The sequence below is a fragment of the Cephus cinctus genome, unplaced genomic scaffold (genome assembly GCF_000341935.2).
Source record: "Cephus cinctus unplaced genomic scaffold, Ccin1 Ccin1_scaffold1481, whole genome shotgun sequence".
NCBI lineage: Eukaryota > Metazoa > Arthropoda > Insecta > Hymenoptera > Cephidae > Cephus > Cephus cinctus.
The window spans coordinates 2,822-15,845 of NW_014333842.1; the positions used below are offsets into that span (position 1 = coordinate 2,822).

Below are 13,024 nucleotides of genomic sequence, written 5' to 3' on the forward strand. Positions count from 1 at the left end.
AAAATAAAATTGGTTTCAAGAATATCGGCCCATTGGCAATCTCCCTATTCATCTCTGTATCAACGGCATAAAAATAGACACGACTGTATAATATAATAAAATGTATATAGTATAATATAATCATACATTTGCTACATTCCAAGTTAATTAATAGATTCAATAAGCATTGTTCATGAATAAAAAAAAATTAATAATAATCGGGTCTCGAACCCGAGACTCTCGCACGTTGACTCGTTACCATGCACGTATGATATTTAGTTACCGTGACGTACAGATTGGAAAAACTGTATTTCAGTTGTGATACACGTTTGGAGTTTGCTTAGAGTAGTCTGATACATACGCTTAACCAATCAAAAACGTGGGTATGGTTCGACGGCCTTCCGCTCAGGTGGCGCGTTTACTCCAAAATAAAATTGGTTTCAAGAATATCGGCCCATTGACAATCTCCCTATTCATCTCTGGTTCTACAAGTTAAAGTTGCGCGGCCAACTTCACACAAATCATCCACCACTGTGATATACGGTATTTTTCGGCACAAATTGAGACTGATCAACACATTTCTCTTGGATACAGTGTATGATTAGAGAATTTGTCGATTTGTGCTGTAAAAGAAAAAAACTCATGAACTTTAATTTCGTTTGGTCTTGTTCCTAATTATTTCCTGGAAGATAAAGGGTGCTTTTCATTTACTGGCACAAGTTGACACAAGTCGACTTGTGTCGCCAAAAGTGCTTTCAATTTGATTTGTGTCGGCAACACAAGTTGACTCGGGAAGACTTTGCTAGAGTGGTGAGTTTACGAGAGCATCTGTGTTCCATTTATTCGATTTCAAGAGTCGACACGAGTTGACACAAGTCGACACAAAAGTCATGTAAATGGAAGTACCCAAAGTGGACTGAATGTCGCGCCATCTAGTAAATCGCAGCTGACCAGTGAGTGTACAGTTCGTAAGTCGATCTGGCAAACTTATGTCTATGATCGTTTCAGTTCGTATACTTGCACCGCCCGTTGAGTTGTATTTCAACAATTTTCGCGAATATTTAAAGATTTCGGTAGAATTTTCAGTTGCTGAGGGATAATTAAGGAAGTGGCCAGCGGAGGACGGGTTATGGGGGACGCAGCGATGAGCGTCGCGGCGTCCGGAGCCGGTCAGCGAGTCGTAAAAGAAGGCTGGCTTCAAAAACGCGGTACTGCAAAAGCGCAATAATTGACAATGAATTATGAAAACTTAATACACAGTGTACTTGTTAACTTGTAATTTTACTAATGATTTTGCAATAAATTCACTTTCATTTTTCTGAAAAAAAATCTCTAAACACCGTGCATGCCGCAAATAAAAAATTTGCATCCCATACTCATCTACCAAATTGAGTTTGAATACAAATTTTACATTTAATTCAGTTCTTCAGTGCAAGGAAATTGCGTCGCAATAGTTTTATGTTCATGTTCAATGATTGCCAACACTTTGAATGTAATTAGCATAATTCAACTTATTAATGATAGTTATACTGTAATATTTAAATCTATTGCACTATACATACATTCATACGATTATAGTTATCAAGACATTCAAGGAAAATATGAATTTATAGTCACTGTTTGATGATTATTCAATTTCTAGGAGAACATATTAAAAATTGGAGATCCAGATATTTTGTCTTAAGAGATGACGGTACACTTGTTGGATTTAAAGCCAAACCTGATCAACAAATGGCAGCTGCTGCTCAGCCTTTGAACAACTTTACTGTTCGTGGTTGTCAGATCATGTCAGTAGATAGACCTAAACCATTTACATTTGTTATAAGAGGCTTACAATGGACCACTGTTATTGAAAGAACATTTCATGTCGACACTGAACAAGAAAGAGAGAGTTGGGTTGCTGCTATTAGGTTAGTTGCAGAGCTTATACTGTGAGAACTAACATAAAATAATTAGTGCTCTGTTTTGCTGAACGAGATCTATATTTTGGTCAGGTATGTAGCTGATAGACTGGCTAGTGAAGAACAACATCAACAGCACCAACAACATCAGTCGCAACTGCAACAATCATCCTCATCAGAAGATGTGGATATGGAATCAATGGGTGGTGGTCGATCCGATTCTTGTGGCTCTCTTGGTGTATTAACAGATGTTGATGGAGGTATTGACGACGAACTATCAGCAAAGTTCAGTGTTCAAGGAACATCAAGCAGTAAAAGCACTGGAAAGAAAAAAGTGGTGTGTATACTTAACAAGTGAACATTGATAAGGTCTCAATTGCGATACAATTTATGATACCATTACATTATTATGATTTGCATATTTCAAATATTTTAGACCCTGGAGAATTTCGAATTTTTGAAGGTTCTGGGGAAGGGAACATTTGGCAAAGTGATTCTTTGCAGAGAAAAAGCAACGGGTCATCTCTACGCTATTAAAATCCTTCGGAAAGAAGTAATTATCCGAAAAGATGAAGTCGCTCACACTCTCACAGAAAATAGAGTTTTACGAACAACAAACCATCCTTTTCTAATCGTATGTATTCGTACTTACTTCGTATATTTGAAGGCAGCCAGTCGAATAAGCAAAGGATTCCATTTGTCTCAAAATTATTTATTTTCCAGTCTCTTAAGTATAGTTTCCAAACAGCAGATAGATTGTGTTTTGTAATGGAATACGTGAATGGTGGTGAATTATTCTTTCACTTAAGTCGCTCACGCGTTTTTGGTGAAGATCGCACGCGGTTCTACGGAGCGGAAATTATTTCAGCCCTTAGTTATCTCCATTCCCAGGGGATTATATACCGTGATTTGAAATTAGAAAATCTTCTACTCGACAAGGACGGTCATATCAAGATCGCAGATTTCGGTTTATGTAAGGAAGATATCACATACGGTATGTGTACCATTTATTCAAATATGGTTCAGTTCAATTATTCAATTAGAAAAATACATGTAACATATTATCACTGAATATGTTCAGGAAGGACTACAAAAACATTCTGTGGGACTCCGGAGTACCTGGCACCTGAGGTACTTGAAGACAATGACTACGGGCGTGCGGTAGATTGGTGGGGTGTAGGTGTAGTTATGTACGAGATGATGTGTGGACGACTTCCATTTTATAACAGAGATCACGAAAAACTCTTCACACTTATCTTACTGGAAGAGGTCAAATTCCCAAGAACGATCAGTAACGAGGCAAAGGACATGCTAGGAGGTAAACACAATATTAAATCATTAATTATTTCAAACTATTAATAACCGAATCCTCGCTATTAAAAAAACAATTTAAATCACAAAAATATACTATATAATAAATAGAAACAATTCATTGACATGTGCCATACAGGTCTCTTAATAAAGGATCCAAGTAGAAGATTGGGAGGTGGGCCAAATGACGCGAGAGATATCATGAATCACGCCTTCTTTTCGTCTATTGACTGGTCAGATCTCGTCCAGAAAAAGATTCCACCACCGTTCAAACCTCAGGTTACCTCGGATACAGATACGCGGTATTTCGACAGTGAATTCACCGGCGAGAGTGTCGAATTGACGCCACCAGATCAAGGCTGTCTAGGTAGCGGTGGCGGTCTTAACTCCATAGCAGAGGAACAAGAACACTTTCCACAGTTCTCCTACCAGGAGAGTCACTCGGCAGCAACTTCGTCTATTGTCTCCATCAACCACTGACAAAACATCCAATCAGGATCAGTGGATTATTTGCTTTGTCTAAGTTGCGGCCAAATCGAACGGCGTTTCAACTGTGCAATCGTCGCGCGATAAAATAAAAGAGAAGAAAAACAAGCAGAAGAAACAGAGGAAAAGCAAAGCCAAGCGATTCCCATGAACATAATAGTAAAATGCACGATAGATAACAGCGCTCTCGCGTATTCGTGCACCATTTCGCGTATTCTCGCATATCGTGTATCCTCGTGCGTCTTCATTATTATGCTCGAAACTCGCATCCGTTTAATTGATTCACGATGCTTTTCGGTGCATCCTTAAATAGTTTGACATATCTCCATGAGGCAGGCTATGCATATACTTCATAATAGAAATCAAGCTTCTTTTTATGAAGTTGATTTTCTACTTGACGCAGTGACGTTCCTGGTTGGAGAAAACACACTGAGGAATTATGGACGTCGTCATCTAACATCAAATTTATATATCACTTCGATGGAAACAGCTTGATTTCAACCACTTTGTCACTGTAAGTGAGAACCAAATGTTTCTCTCTAATGTGACCACCAACGTATCCTCGCTAAAGAAGACTTCCTGCCCCAGGCGATGCGATACTCGGAACTTTACCGCTTTCGCTACTTTCATTGTTACTTTTATCAGCGAAAGTATTGTTCCTATTTTATGTTGACGCCGCCACAGAAGCTATAGGGAAAATTATGGTTTCATAATAATCAACAGCGGATACCCGATGAATTACGGTGGTACCAGACTTTCTCGTTCGCCAAAGACAGGTACGAGTACGTGATTTCAATTATTGTATAAATCTGTGCGAAAAAAAGCCTTTTTCAATATTATGAATTATTCTTAATAAAGCCTAGTAATAATTCTTATTATTATCAATGAAAAGACGTACGGCGTGGGTAGAAAAGATAACGCGCGAGAAATTCATTTTTGTTCTCATGGGAAAACCGTCTTCTCTCACCGTGTGACGTTGACGAGTAATGATTATGAACGACACAAATAACAATATACCAATAAGAAATTACACATTATTATTGCTATTATTATTATTCGCTATAATAATTATATTATTATATATACATATATTTATATTTTAACAATTAAATGATTATACGGTAAAATTTATTTGACCATTCTATCTATACCTGTCCCCTTTTTCTTGTTTATCAATGTTATAGTTGAAATTAAATCAAAATGTATATAGTATAAAAACTGTATTTATTATAATTATGTAACAGGCATTTGCTTTTTCGCATATATATAATGGTACGTACGAACTCATCACCTAAATGTTCCATGATTTTGAAGATTTAAGATAATGTTTAAAATACAATTTTAATATTTTTGAAAGTCGAACACGAAGCAACAAAATTTTCCCGAAGGTCATTCTTTTAGTAATTAAAGGCGATGTTTCTAAAAAAAAGTTTTTGTTTGACAAAATTAGAGTGGCAATTGAGGGAAATTCAAAAATGCATGTCATTGGTATTCTTCTCACAAGGAAGATATAATTTATAATTTTTATTTATGCCGAAAGTACACATGTGTTAGGAAAAACAATAGATTTCTAAAGGCAAAAAAGTACTAGTCACAATTATTCATTTTATTCAATGTATTCTAAGTTAATTAAAAATTTCACGAAACTAGTGTTATCGAATAACAAGTCTATTAATTACACCTTTGCTAACGAACACGAATTACTTTGTTTCTCTAAAAAATAAGGACTCGAAGCGAGTAACTTCCGACAATTTAAAAGAGATATTTTGAACATTTCCTAATAAAATGCTAATATGTCATATATGATTGAATTAGTCTATGAACTCTTTAATTTTACTAAACAGAAAGCAGTCTTAACGATCCTTAAAACGACCGGTCATTTTGTGCCTAAAATTCTTCTAATGACAGAAAAACAACCATCCATCCTAATTGTATGGTCGTGAAAAAGTATTGTTTTGACAAAAATATTGGGAAAACTACCATACTGGTGATTTTCTAGACGGTCGCTTTTCGCAGTCGTTTTTCGAGTGATCGTTTTGCGGTCGTTTGTCCGGTAAATTTTTGACATAAAACGACAGGTTGCTTTTCTAGTTGTTTTACGGTCATTTTTCGAGGTCGCAGGGTTTGATAGGATAATCTTGGAAAATTTCTTCGTGCATCATGATCATTGATCAATATGATCCAAATTATGTCTTGAAAATTTCTTTAAATTTCCACAACCACGGGAAATATTTAGCTCTTCGGTTTCTAATGAACTACCTTGTGTATTTCAATTCAGAATTTCTTAACAAAATTGTTTAGTTTTATAACAATGTATATCAAGTTATCGGAAGCACAGTTTTTTAAACGTAACGTAACTCTTTAAAATTTTGCACGTTTAATTTCTAATTTAAAATATCAATCGATGATTTGACTGCATGGACCTCACACAGTTAAACTTTTAACAACTGTGCGACGGCACTGTCAGTCAATTTAACGCCGTAATAAACGTTAGTATTATTTTTGATTTTATATATTTAAAAAAAAATAGTTCTGTTTTTTATGGCACAAAATAATAATTTAATAAACCTATATAAAATTTTATGTTAATTTATACTAAATAATACAGAAACAAGTGTCTTGACTAATAGCGTGCAAGTTTCCCATTTAAAATGAAGACTGAAATTATGATATGTCAATATTTTGAACAAGAAATGAAAAAACATTAAATCTCATTCCTAAATGATATAGTGTTGTAAAAGAAAATATTAAGAAAAGTTTATTACCGGGTTATATGAGTTATTATGGGTTTTATATGGGTTAACCTTGCTTTTTATACAAGAAAAAGACACAAGGATCCTTTCAAGTAGGAATAACAAAAAAATTCTTATTTTCACTTTCATCACATGACGATGACTTGTTTGTTAAGGGTATAATTTTTCATTGTTCACTTAAGCAAAAATGTTTACCACAATTATTAGATATGTGAAACATATACTAGAGCATTTACATCGTGCATTCTGGCTATCATTAACGACGTTACATCGTGACTAATCATATTTCTAATTTGCAGGTACAATTTTAAAAATGGACTACGAAAATGATATTTTCATACGAAAATTTGAATTAGAATGTTGCAATAAGACTTTAACCTTATATCAGAAACAAGTTGGAAATGTAAGTTGTATAGTGTGGGACGCAGCTCTCGTTTTAGCTAAATATTTAGACATATCTTGTCAAAAAAATAAATTCGGATCAGAATGGCTGCGTGGAAAAAAGATTTTGGAACTTGGAGCTGGTATTGGATGTGTTGGAATGACGGCTGCCTGCCTAGGGTAACTATCATTTCTACCCGGAATCTATTTTAATATAAAAGTCATTGTCCTACATTAGATATACATGAATATTACAGAGGCGAGGTAGTTATGACTGACTTACAAGAAGCGTTGCCAATCTTGCGAAAAAATATTGAGAAAAATAAGAAACACTGGGAAACTGTTGGAGGTTCTGCTGAAGGTCAAGTTCTTGCTTGGAATAAAAATGCACATTTGGATTTTATTCCAGATATTATACTCTTAGCTGATTGTGTATACTATGAGGAGGTATTGCTTTTAACTATAAAAAATGTAAAAAACTTTAAATTTTAGGTTTATTAAATCAAAATGGTTATGTTTATTTTCAGTCCATTTTGCCGTTATTAGACACGCTTGAGAATTTTTGTAATACAATAAAAGATACATATATTTTACTTTCCCAAGAGGAAAGAGATACTCCTAATCAAATATCTGTTTGGCAAAAATTTATGGCGAACTTGACTGAAAGATTCAAAATAGAAAACATTGCATTGGAAGAGCAACATTCGTTATTTTCAAGTTCGGATATACATCTAATGAAGTTAACGAAAATAAAATAGCTTTTGCATATACGTTTATTATTACTTTAGTTCTTTTTCATTTTCATCAAAAAAGTGAAGAAGGAATAACTTTGTATGTATGTACATTGGAATAAAAATTTATTTCCAATCTGGTAAGAATGTATGGAATGCACTGTACAATTAAACAAGTGTAATAAACAACAAATTATTTAATATGACAATTCAAGAAACAATTTGTATTAGTATGACTGAATTTCAAATAAAAATATATTCTTGAGATAAGAGCAAATTTAATAACGATGAATATGAATATAATAGCTCAGTTATAAGTTTCTTAGAGATCTAATTTTCTAAATAGTTGTTTCATTAAAAAATTTACACATCGAACGGATTTTAATATTTAAAGCTTATTTTATGTTGGAAGATTTTCGACGAATTCACTAAATCAGAATTTTAATTAAAAAATTTCAAGTAATTGAACAAGTAAGAATTTTTTTAAGGTGTGAAACTGAATATGACTGCGTGAATTCACAGAGAATCTTTTGACAAACAAAATAGATTTTAAAACAACACATTCGAATCACCAGTGTGAATGTTAATAAAACCTTTTCTAATAAACTGTGACACAAATTATTTTCATGGCAATTTTTCTTGCTCAGAAATCATTTAATTTATTCCCGCAGCCATGTAGAATTAATTTATTTAGTAATCATTTACTTTATGTACATCACATGTAATTACTCATAATTATTTGCTAAGCACATACGGATATATAAAAGGGTACAATGTATGTACATTATGACCCGTAATATAAGGTGCAGATCGAAGAGCTTGTCTATAACATCTCGAGAATGAACACTCGGGGGCTATCCCATTATCAACCGGAACGTAAATAATGTCGGGTCTCGTTTATACCTTACCTTTACAATTTAGGGTGAGTGTTGTATAATGATTATAAGATCTCTTAGGGAGGTACGACTGTTTCCTATATGCAGAGTGTCTTACCGAAAGTGCACACCTCGATTATTTCCGTTACTAATGAAGATACAGGGAAAAGTTTCAAACAAAAGTTGTATGGTTTCAAGGGGGTTTATTTTTCATCTAAATGATTTTTTAAATATTCATTTGATTTTGAAATACGGCACGTTAAGTATTTTTTTTTTTTAATGGAACATCATTTTCTGTTGGTATAAGAAAATGTAGCTCATTTTTGCTCTTAATATTTTAAGACCTTGCAGTCTAAAATCCATCCAGCCATTTCGAAGTTACTGAGAAGTGAATTTATTGAATAATCTTGGGTTGCAGCGCCGCTAAAGCAATTAACATTCGTGTGCTTAATTTCGCAACCAAAGATCATTTAAACAACCCAAGGGTTTATATTTATAATAATGAGATATATCAATTACGATGTAGATAACACGGAAAGAGAGTCTAATTTCTGAAATATGATGGCACTGGGTTATCCTTTATGAGCCATAGTTGGTCTAATACAGCGCCTTCTTTGTCATCGGATACCTAATCACAATTTATTATTAATGGCAGTTTATCAATAATTAAATATTCTTATTACGGCTTGGAAAAAACACTAAATTACCTGCTCCAAATACAGATGAGTCTGATTAAATGCCTTCATTCTGGTATATCCATAATCAGCATTCCGGAAGGCAGACCAAGGAGGTTGTACATATGTAAAGTTTTCACGGCCTTCCTTGCAACCAGCAGATCCAGTTACAATATGAACAGGTGCACGATAATTTTTGTATGGCTCTTCATAGCTTCCATTGTAGACCTAAGAATTTATAATAATAAAAACACAGAGGGTAATTCTGTTGCTACAAACCTATCAAATAAGAAAAATCAAACTTACTTTGAAATTATACATTGGCCACATGCGCTCATAGCTATGTTCGTGAGCCCATAATTGTATATCAACTTTGTACTTAAAAAACAAATCCTCAAGGCCAAACCAGTTCAAAAATGGAAGACCAACTCTGACTAGAGATTGATGATTGGTGCAATCATCTGTATTCTTGTTACTACAGTACATCGGTCTATGCCCAAATGTCACAATCCATGGTCGTTTTGCTCTATGGTCAAATACCTATTTGTCACTAATCTTGATTTATACTATGACAATTCAATTTTTCAAGATCCATACCTCACTTGGGGTCTATTAGCTTCACGAAGGTCTTGATCAAGCCATTCATACTGTTTGACTAGTTGTTTTATTCCATAATTCATAAAATAATAAGCCTCAGTTTCAATGGCTATAAAATGTACTGGACCCACATTAAAGCTATACCATAATCCTTCGGAATCACCAGGCATTGTGAACCGAGCTCTGAAAATTATAGAATTGAAATACATATATTTTCTATTCAATTTGTGAGATTCTGTACTTATCTATTTACCTATAGTTACTAAAGTTATATTTTTCTTCATGATTTCCGGGTACTGTCATATACGGTAAATAAGCAGCAATTCCTTCAATTTGTTTCATGAACTCGTCACCTATTCGCGCATTATCAGTGTCCATGTCATAGGCAAAGTCGCCAACGTGAATAGCTGCATCGTACAGTCCCCGTTGTGTTTCTTCCTGTAGTCTTGTCAAACTTTGGGCATTTTCATTTCCCATGTCACCAAATATCACAATGTGTGGTGTCCAGGAGGACGAGTCAGGTGCAGTTACAAAATAAAACGCATCTGACCAACCATATCGACTTCCACAGTGATAAACTATGGAACAAGAAGACAGTAATAACAATTAACTGTTGTAATTGTTGATGCTCTTTTATTTCTCACCATATTTACTGCCAGGTGTCAAGTCTCTTAGCCATACTCTGTGGATATATTGCTTGTGCTTTTGTGATCCACCATCAACAAAGAGTGTCGAATTGCCCTGTGCAGTTAAGATAAAGCCATCAATGCCGTATTCAACAATAGATTCATGTGTGTCGTCCATTGTACTCCATGTCACCACAATATTAAATATGTTATCTGTAATTTAATCAAGTTTTAGAGCAGTTATACTAATAAAACTTGAAAAAAGATATACATACCACCATATGCAATATGTATTCCTTCAGGCTGATATTGTACTATGCCAATAGTGGTTCCCAAAAGGGTAAAAATGACTAAACACGTAATTGAAAACATGGCCTGTAAAAAGCAATAATGTATACAAGTTTATTTCAGTTTTTAATGCTTTATGAAAGTAAAACAAAAAGAGAGTAAAGAAAGATAATTTGATACAGACAAGGAACCTGTCAAATATCATTATATACTTAATGATTATCAAAAGATGACTCAGTTTATCTTGTTTTGATAAATAGCAAGGACAATCATTGTCCCATTATAATCTAAAGTTTAACATTATAAAGTCCAATCTTTCAGATTGTATTCTAAAGTTCAGTTGCATGACAACAGTGCAATAATTGAACATGGTGATCAACTGACAGTGCACTCGAATTTCCTTTCGAAACATAAAAGTACTGATAATGATTTCCTCATATATTAAATGCGAACGTTGCGCATTCAACAAAACATATATTTTGCAAACACGTCTGAACTAGAAATTGATCATTACAAACTTTTAATCTTCAGTTAACAAGATTAAAAGAATCATTATCTTCGTAAACTATTTTTCATTTCTCAAATAATAACAAACTAATAACAGATAAATTGTATACATATAACTAAAGAAAATGCATAAGTACATACGTCAGTGGACTACAACGTGAGCACCTAGTTTCACTGTCTAACGGCAACTCCGGCAACTGACGGCAACTGAACATTAACGGGATGTTTTGATTGAAATCGATACTACCCGTATCGATATTTTTCAATAAATTAATTTTTGATATTTATATCGATCATGTTCGATCTAGTGAGGATCGATACTTTTGTACTGAAATCGATCTTGTAAATCATAAGAGACAATATAAGCAGAGATGAGTAGGGAGATTGCCAATGGGCCGATATTCTTGGAACCAATTTTATTTTGGAGTAAACGCGCCACCTGAGCGGAGGGCCGGCGAACCATACCCACGTTTTTGATTGGTCAAGCGTATGTATCAGACTACTTTAAGCAAACTGCAAACGTGTATAACAACTGAACTACAGCTTTCCCAATCTATACGTCATGGCAACTAAATATCATACGTGCATGGTAACGAGTCAACATGCGAGAGGCTCGGGTTCAAGACCCGATTATTATTAATTTTTTTTAATTCATGAACAATGCTTATTGAATCTATTAATGAACTTGGAATGTAGCAAATGTATGATTATATTATACTATATACATTTTATTATATTATACAGTCGTGTCTATTTTTATGCCGTTGATACGTTCCACAGAAAACAGCATATAAAAAATATAAGTGAAGTAGAAGGAGGAACCCGGAATTTTCATGAACCCTTAAAACCGCATTAAAAAGCCACCTGCAAATGGATTTTACCCATTGAAAGGCTATATGTAGATATATATATATTCCGCATATAAAGTTCGCGAGGCACAGAATACATGGGTATGCCCAGTCTATTGACATATAGTGAGGACTACGCGATCCCTACCTTAGATCCTTTTAAAAAGTGTCCGCTCAAATAAACAAAGACGAAATGAGGTGGCGACCAATTGTTCTCCTTTTCTAATGTTCCCATTGCCTATGTTTTCTATACTCTCGTACTACGGCTGGTTAGAAGAAGATAGGGCTTGGCCGCCACCAGTCGCTATCTTTTTCTTTCAGCCGACCATTTTTTCTGTCTATGCGTAGTCCATACTACATGTTGATGGAACAGTCTATTTGTACTCATAAGGGGAGGAAACGGTATGGGAAATGAAGTTCGGAATGAGACTTCGTAGTGATGAAACCTCATACCATGCTCAAGTTCTACAGACCAATGGGCAGCCAATTCTGACAGAGCCCTAAAGTTTGTATGGGAACTTATGTATTTAAAGGTAAGAGTTGTGACTTTTTAAGTTTTCGTGGTCGAGTCTCTGCTTGTAAACTTCTTTTTTCATGAATTTTTTGCATTTTATTTCTAAATTTGCGTGATTATTATTACAATATTAAACAAATTTAGAAATAAAATGCAAAAAATTTATGAAAAAAAAAGTTTACAAGCAGAGACTCGAACACGAAAACTTAAAAAGTCACAAGCCTGCATGTTCAATTTTTTTTACATCCAATTTTTTTAATTGTTATGAGTAGTTATTGAACTTTATAAATAAAGTTTACAAAAATGATCGAAAAATAAGTAATTTAAATAATTTTTGCAATGTAAAATTCTTTTCACTCTAGAAATGGACTTTGTTGTTGAAAACGATGTGTTATTGAAAACTAATATGAGAAGACATTAAACAATTAATGATTATTAGTAAAACTAGGACTTTTTAAAAAAAACTTTAGGGCTCTTTTTCTCAAAATTGGCTGCTCATTGGTCTGTAGAACTTGAGCATGGTATGAGGTTTCATCACTACGAAGTCTCATTC

The 13,024-nt window shown here is 34.1% G+C and overlaps 3 protein-coding genes across 7 annotated transcripts; 2 read left to right on the forward strand and 1 right to left on the reverse strand.

The window, feature by feature from the left end:
- The first annotated feature begins 473 nt into the window (after positions 1–473).
- Positions 474–4,804, forward strand: LOC107273201 (RAC serine/threonine-protein kinase). Of its 2 annotated transcripts, none has more exons than XM_015751141.2 (7): positions 474–1,187; positions 1,622–1,889; positions 1,974–2,217; positions 2,317–2,514; positions 2,604–2,874; positions 2,962–3,198; positions 3,331–4,804. In XM_015751141.2, exons 1-7 carry the CDS (start codon positions 1,109–1,111, stop codon positions 3,669–3,671), a joined length of 1,638 nt encoding a protein of 545 aa, XP_015606627.1. In that variant the 5' UTR covers positions 474–1,108; the 3' UTR covers positions 3,672–4,804. The 2 variants fall into 2 exon arrangements, with proteins under 2 accessions (XP_015606627.1, XP_015606628.1); XM_015751142.2 differs by lacking the exon at positions 474–1,187 and adding an exon at positions 1,455–1,471.
- Positions 4,805–5,083: 279 nt separating this feature from the next.
- On the forward strand, positions 5,084–7,957 carry LOC107273203 (protein-lysine methyltransferase METTL21D). Of its 3 annotated transcripts, none has more exons than XM_015751146.2 (4): positions 5,084–6,586; positions 6,730–6,991; positions 7,069–7,258; positions 7,339–7,957. In XM_015751146.2, exons 2-4 carry the CDS (start codon positions 6,744–6,746, stop codon positions 7,567–7,569), a joined length of 669 nt encoding a protein of 222 aa, XP_015606632.1. In that variant the 5' UTR covers positions 5,084–6,586; positions 6,730–6,743; the 3' UTR covers positions 7,570–7,957. The 3 variants fall into 3 exon arrangements, with proteins under 3 accessions (XP_015606632.1, XP_024946281.1, XP_015606631.1); XM_025090513.1 differs by having other exon boundaries at positions 5,084–6,522; XM_015751145.2 differs by having other exon boundaries at positions 5,084–6,166.
- Positions 7,958–8,603: 646 nt separating this feature from the next.
- LOC107273202 (acid phosphatase type 7) lies at positions 8,604–11,501 on the reverse strand. Of its 2 annotated transcripts, none has more exons than XM_015751143.2 (8): positions 11,251–11,501; positions 10,590–10,689; positions 10,333–10,527; positions 9,942–10,266; positions 9,689–9,871; positions 9,398–9,617; positions 9,125–9,319; positions 8,604–9,045 (listed from the first exon to the last, which is right to left on the reverse strand). In XM_015751143.2, the coding sequence occupies exons 2-8, from the start codon at positions 10,684–10,686 to the stop codon at positions 8,962–8,964; spliced, it is 1,299 nt and encodes a 432-aa protein (XP_015606629.1). In that variant the 5' UTR covers positions 10,687–10,689; positions 11,251–11,501; the 3' UTR covers positions 8,604–8,961. The 2 variants fall into 2 exon arrangements, with proteins under 2 accessions (XP_015606629.1, XP_024946280.1); XM_025090512.1 differs by lacking the exon at positions 11,251–11,501 and adding an exon at positions 10,787–10,822.
- Between the last annotated feature and the right edge of the window lie 1,523 nt (positions 11,502–13,024).

Coding starts and splice junctions, on each gene's coding strand:
- LOC107273201 (XM_015751141.2), top strand. CDS start 1,109: ATGGGGGACGCAGCGATGAGCGTCGCGGCGTCCGGAGCCGGTCAGCGA. Junction 2,515..2,603: donor CAAACCATCCTTTTCTAATC/GTATGTATTCGT, acceptor TTTATTTTCCAG/TCTCTTAAGTATAGTTTCCA. Junction 3,199..3,330: donor GGCAAAGGACATGCTAGGAG/GTAAACACAATA, acceptor TGTGCCATACAG/GTCTCTTAATAAAGGATCCA.
- LOC107273202 (XM_025090512.1), bottom strand. CDS start 10,807: ATGATATTTGACAGGTTCCTT. Junction 10,690..10,786: donor TGATATTTGACAGGTTCCTT/GTCTGTATCAAA, acceptor TGCTTTTTACAG/GCCATGTTTTCAATTACGTG. Junction 10,528..10,589: donor AATACATATTGCATATGGTG/GTATGTATATCT, acceptor ATTAAATTACAG/ATAACATATTTAATATTGTG.
- LOC107273203 (XM_015751146.2), top strand. CDS start 6,744: ATGGACTACGAAAATGATATTTTCATACGAAAATTTGAATTAGAATGT. Junction 6,992..7,068: donor ATGACGGCTGCCTGCCTAGG/GTAACTATCATT, acceptor TGAATATTACAG/AGGCGAGGTAGTTATGACTG. Junction 7,259..7,338: donor ATTGTGTATACTATGAGGAG/GTATTGCTTTTA, acceptor GTTTATTTTCAG/TCCATTTTGCCGTTATTAGA.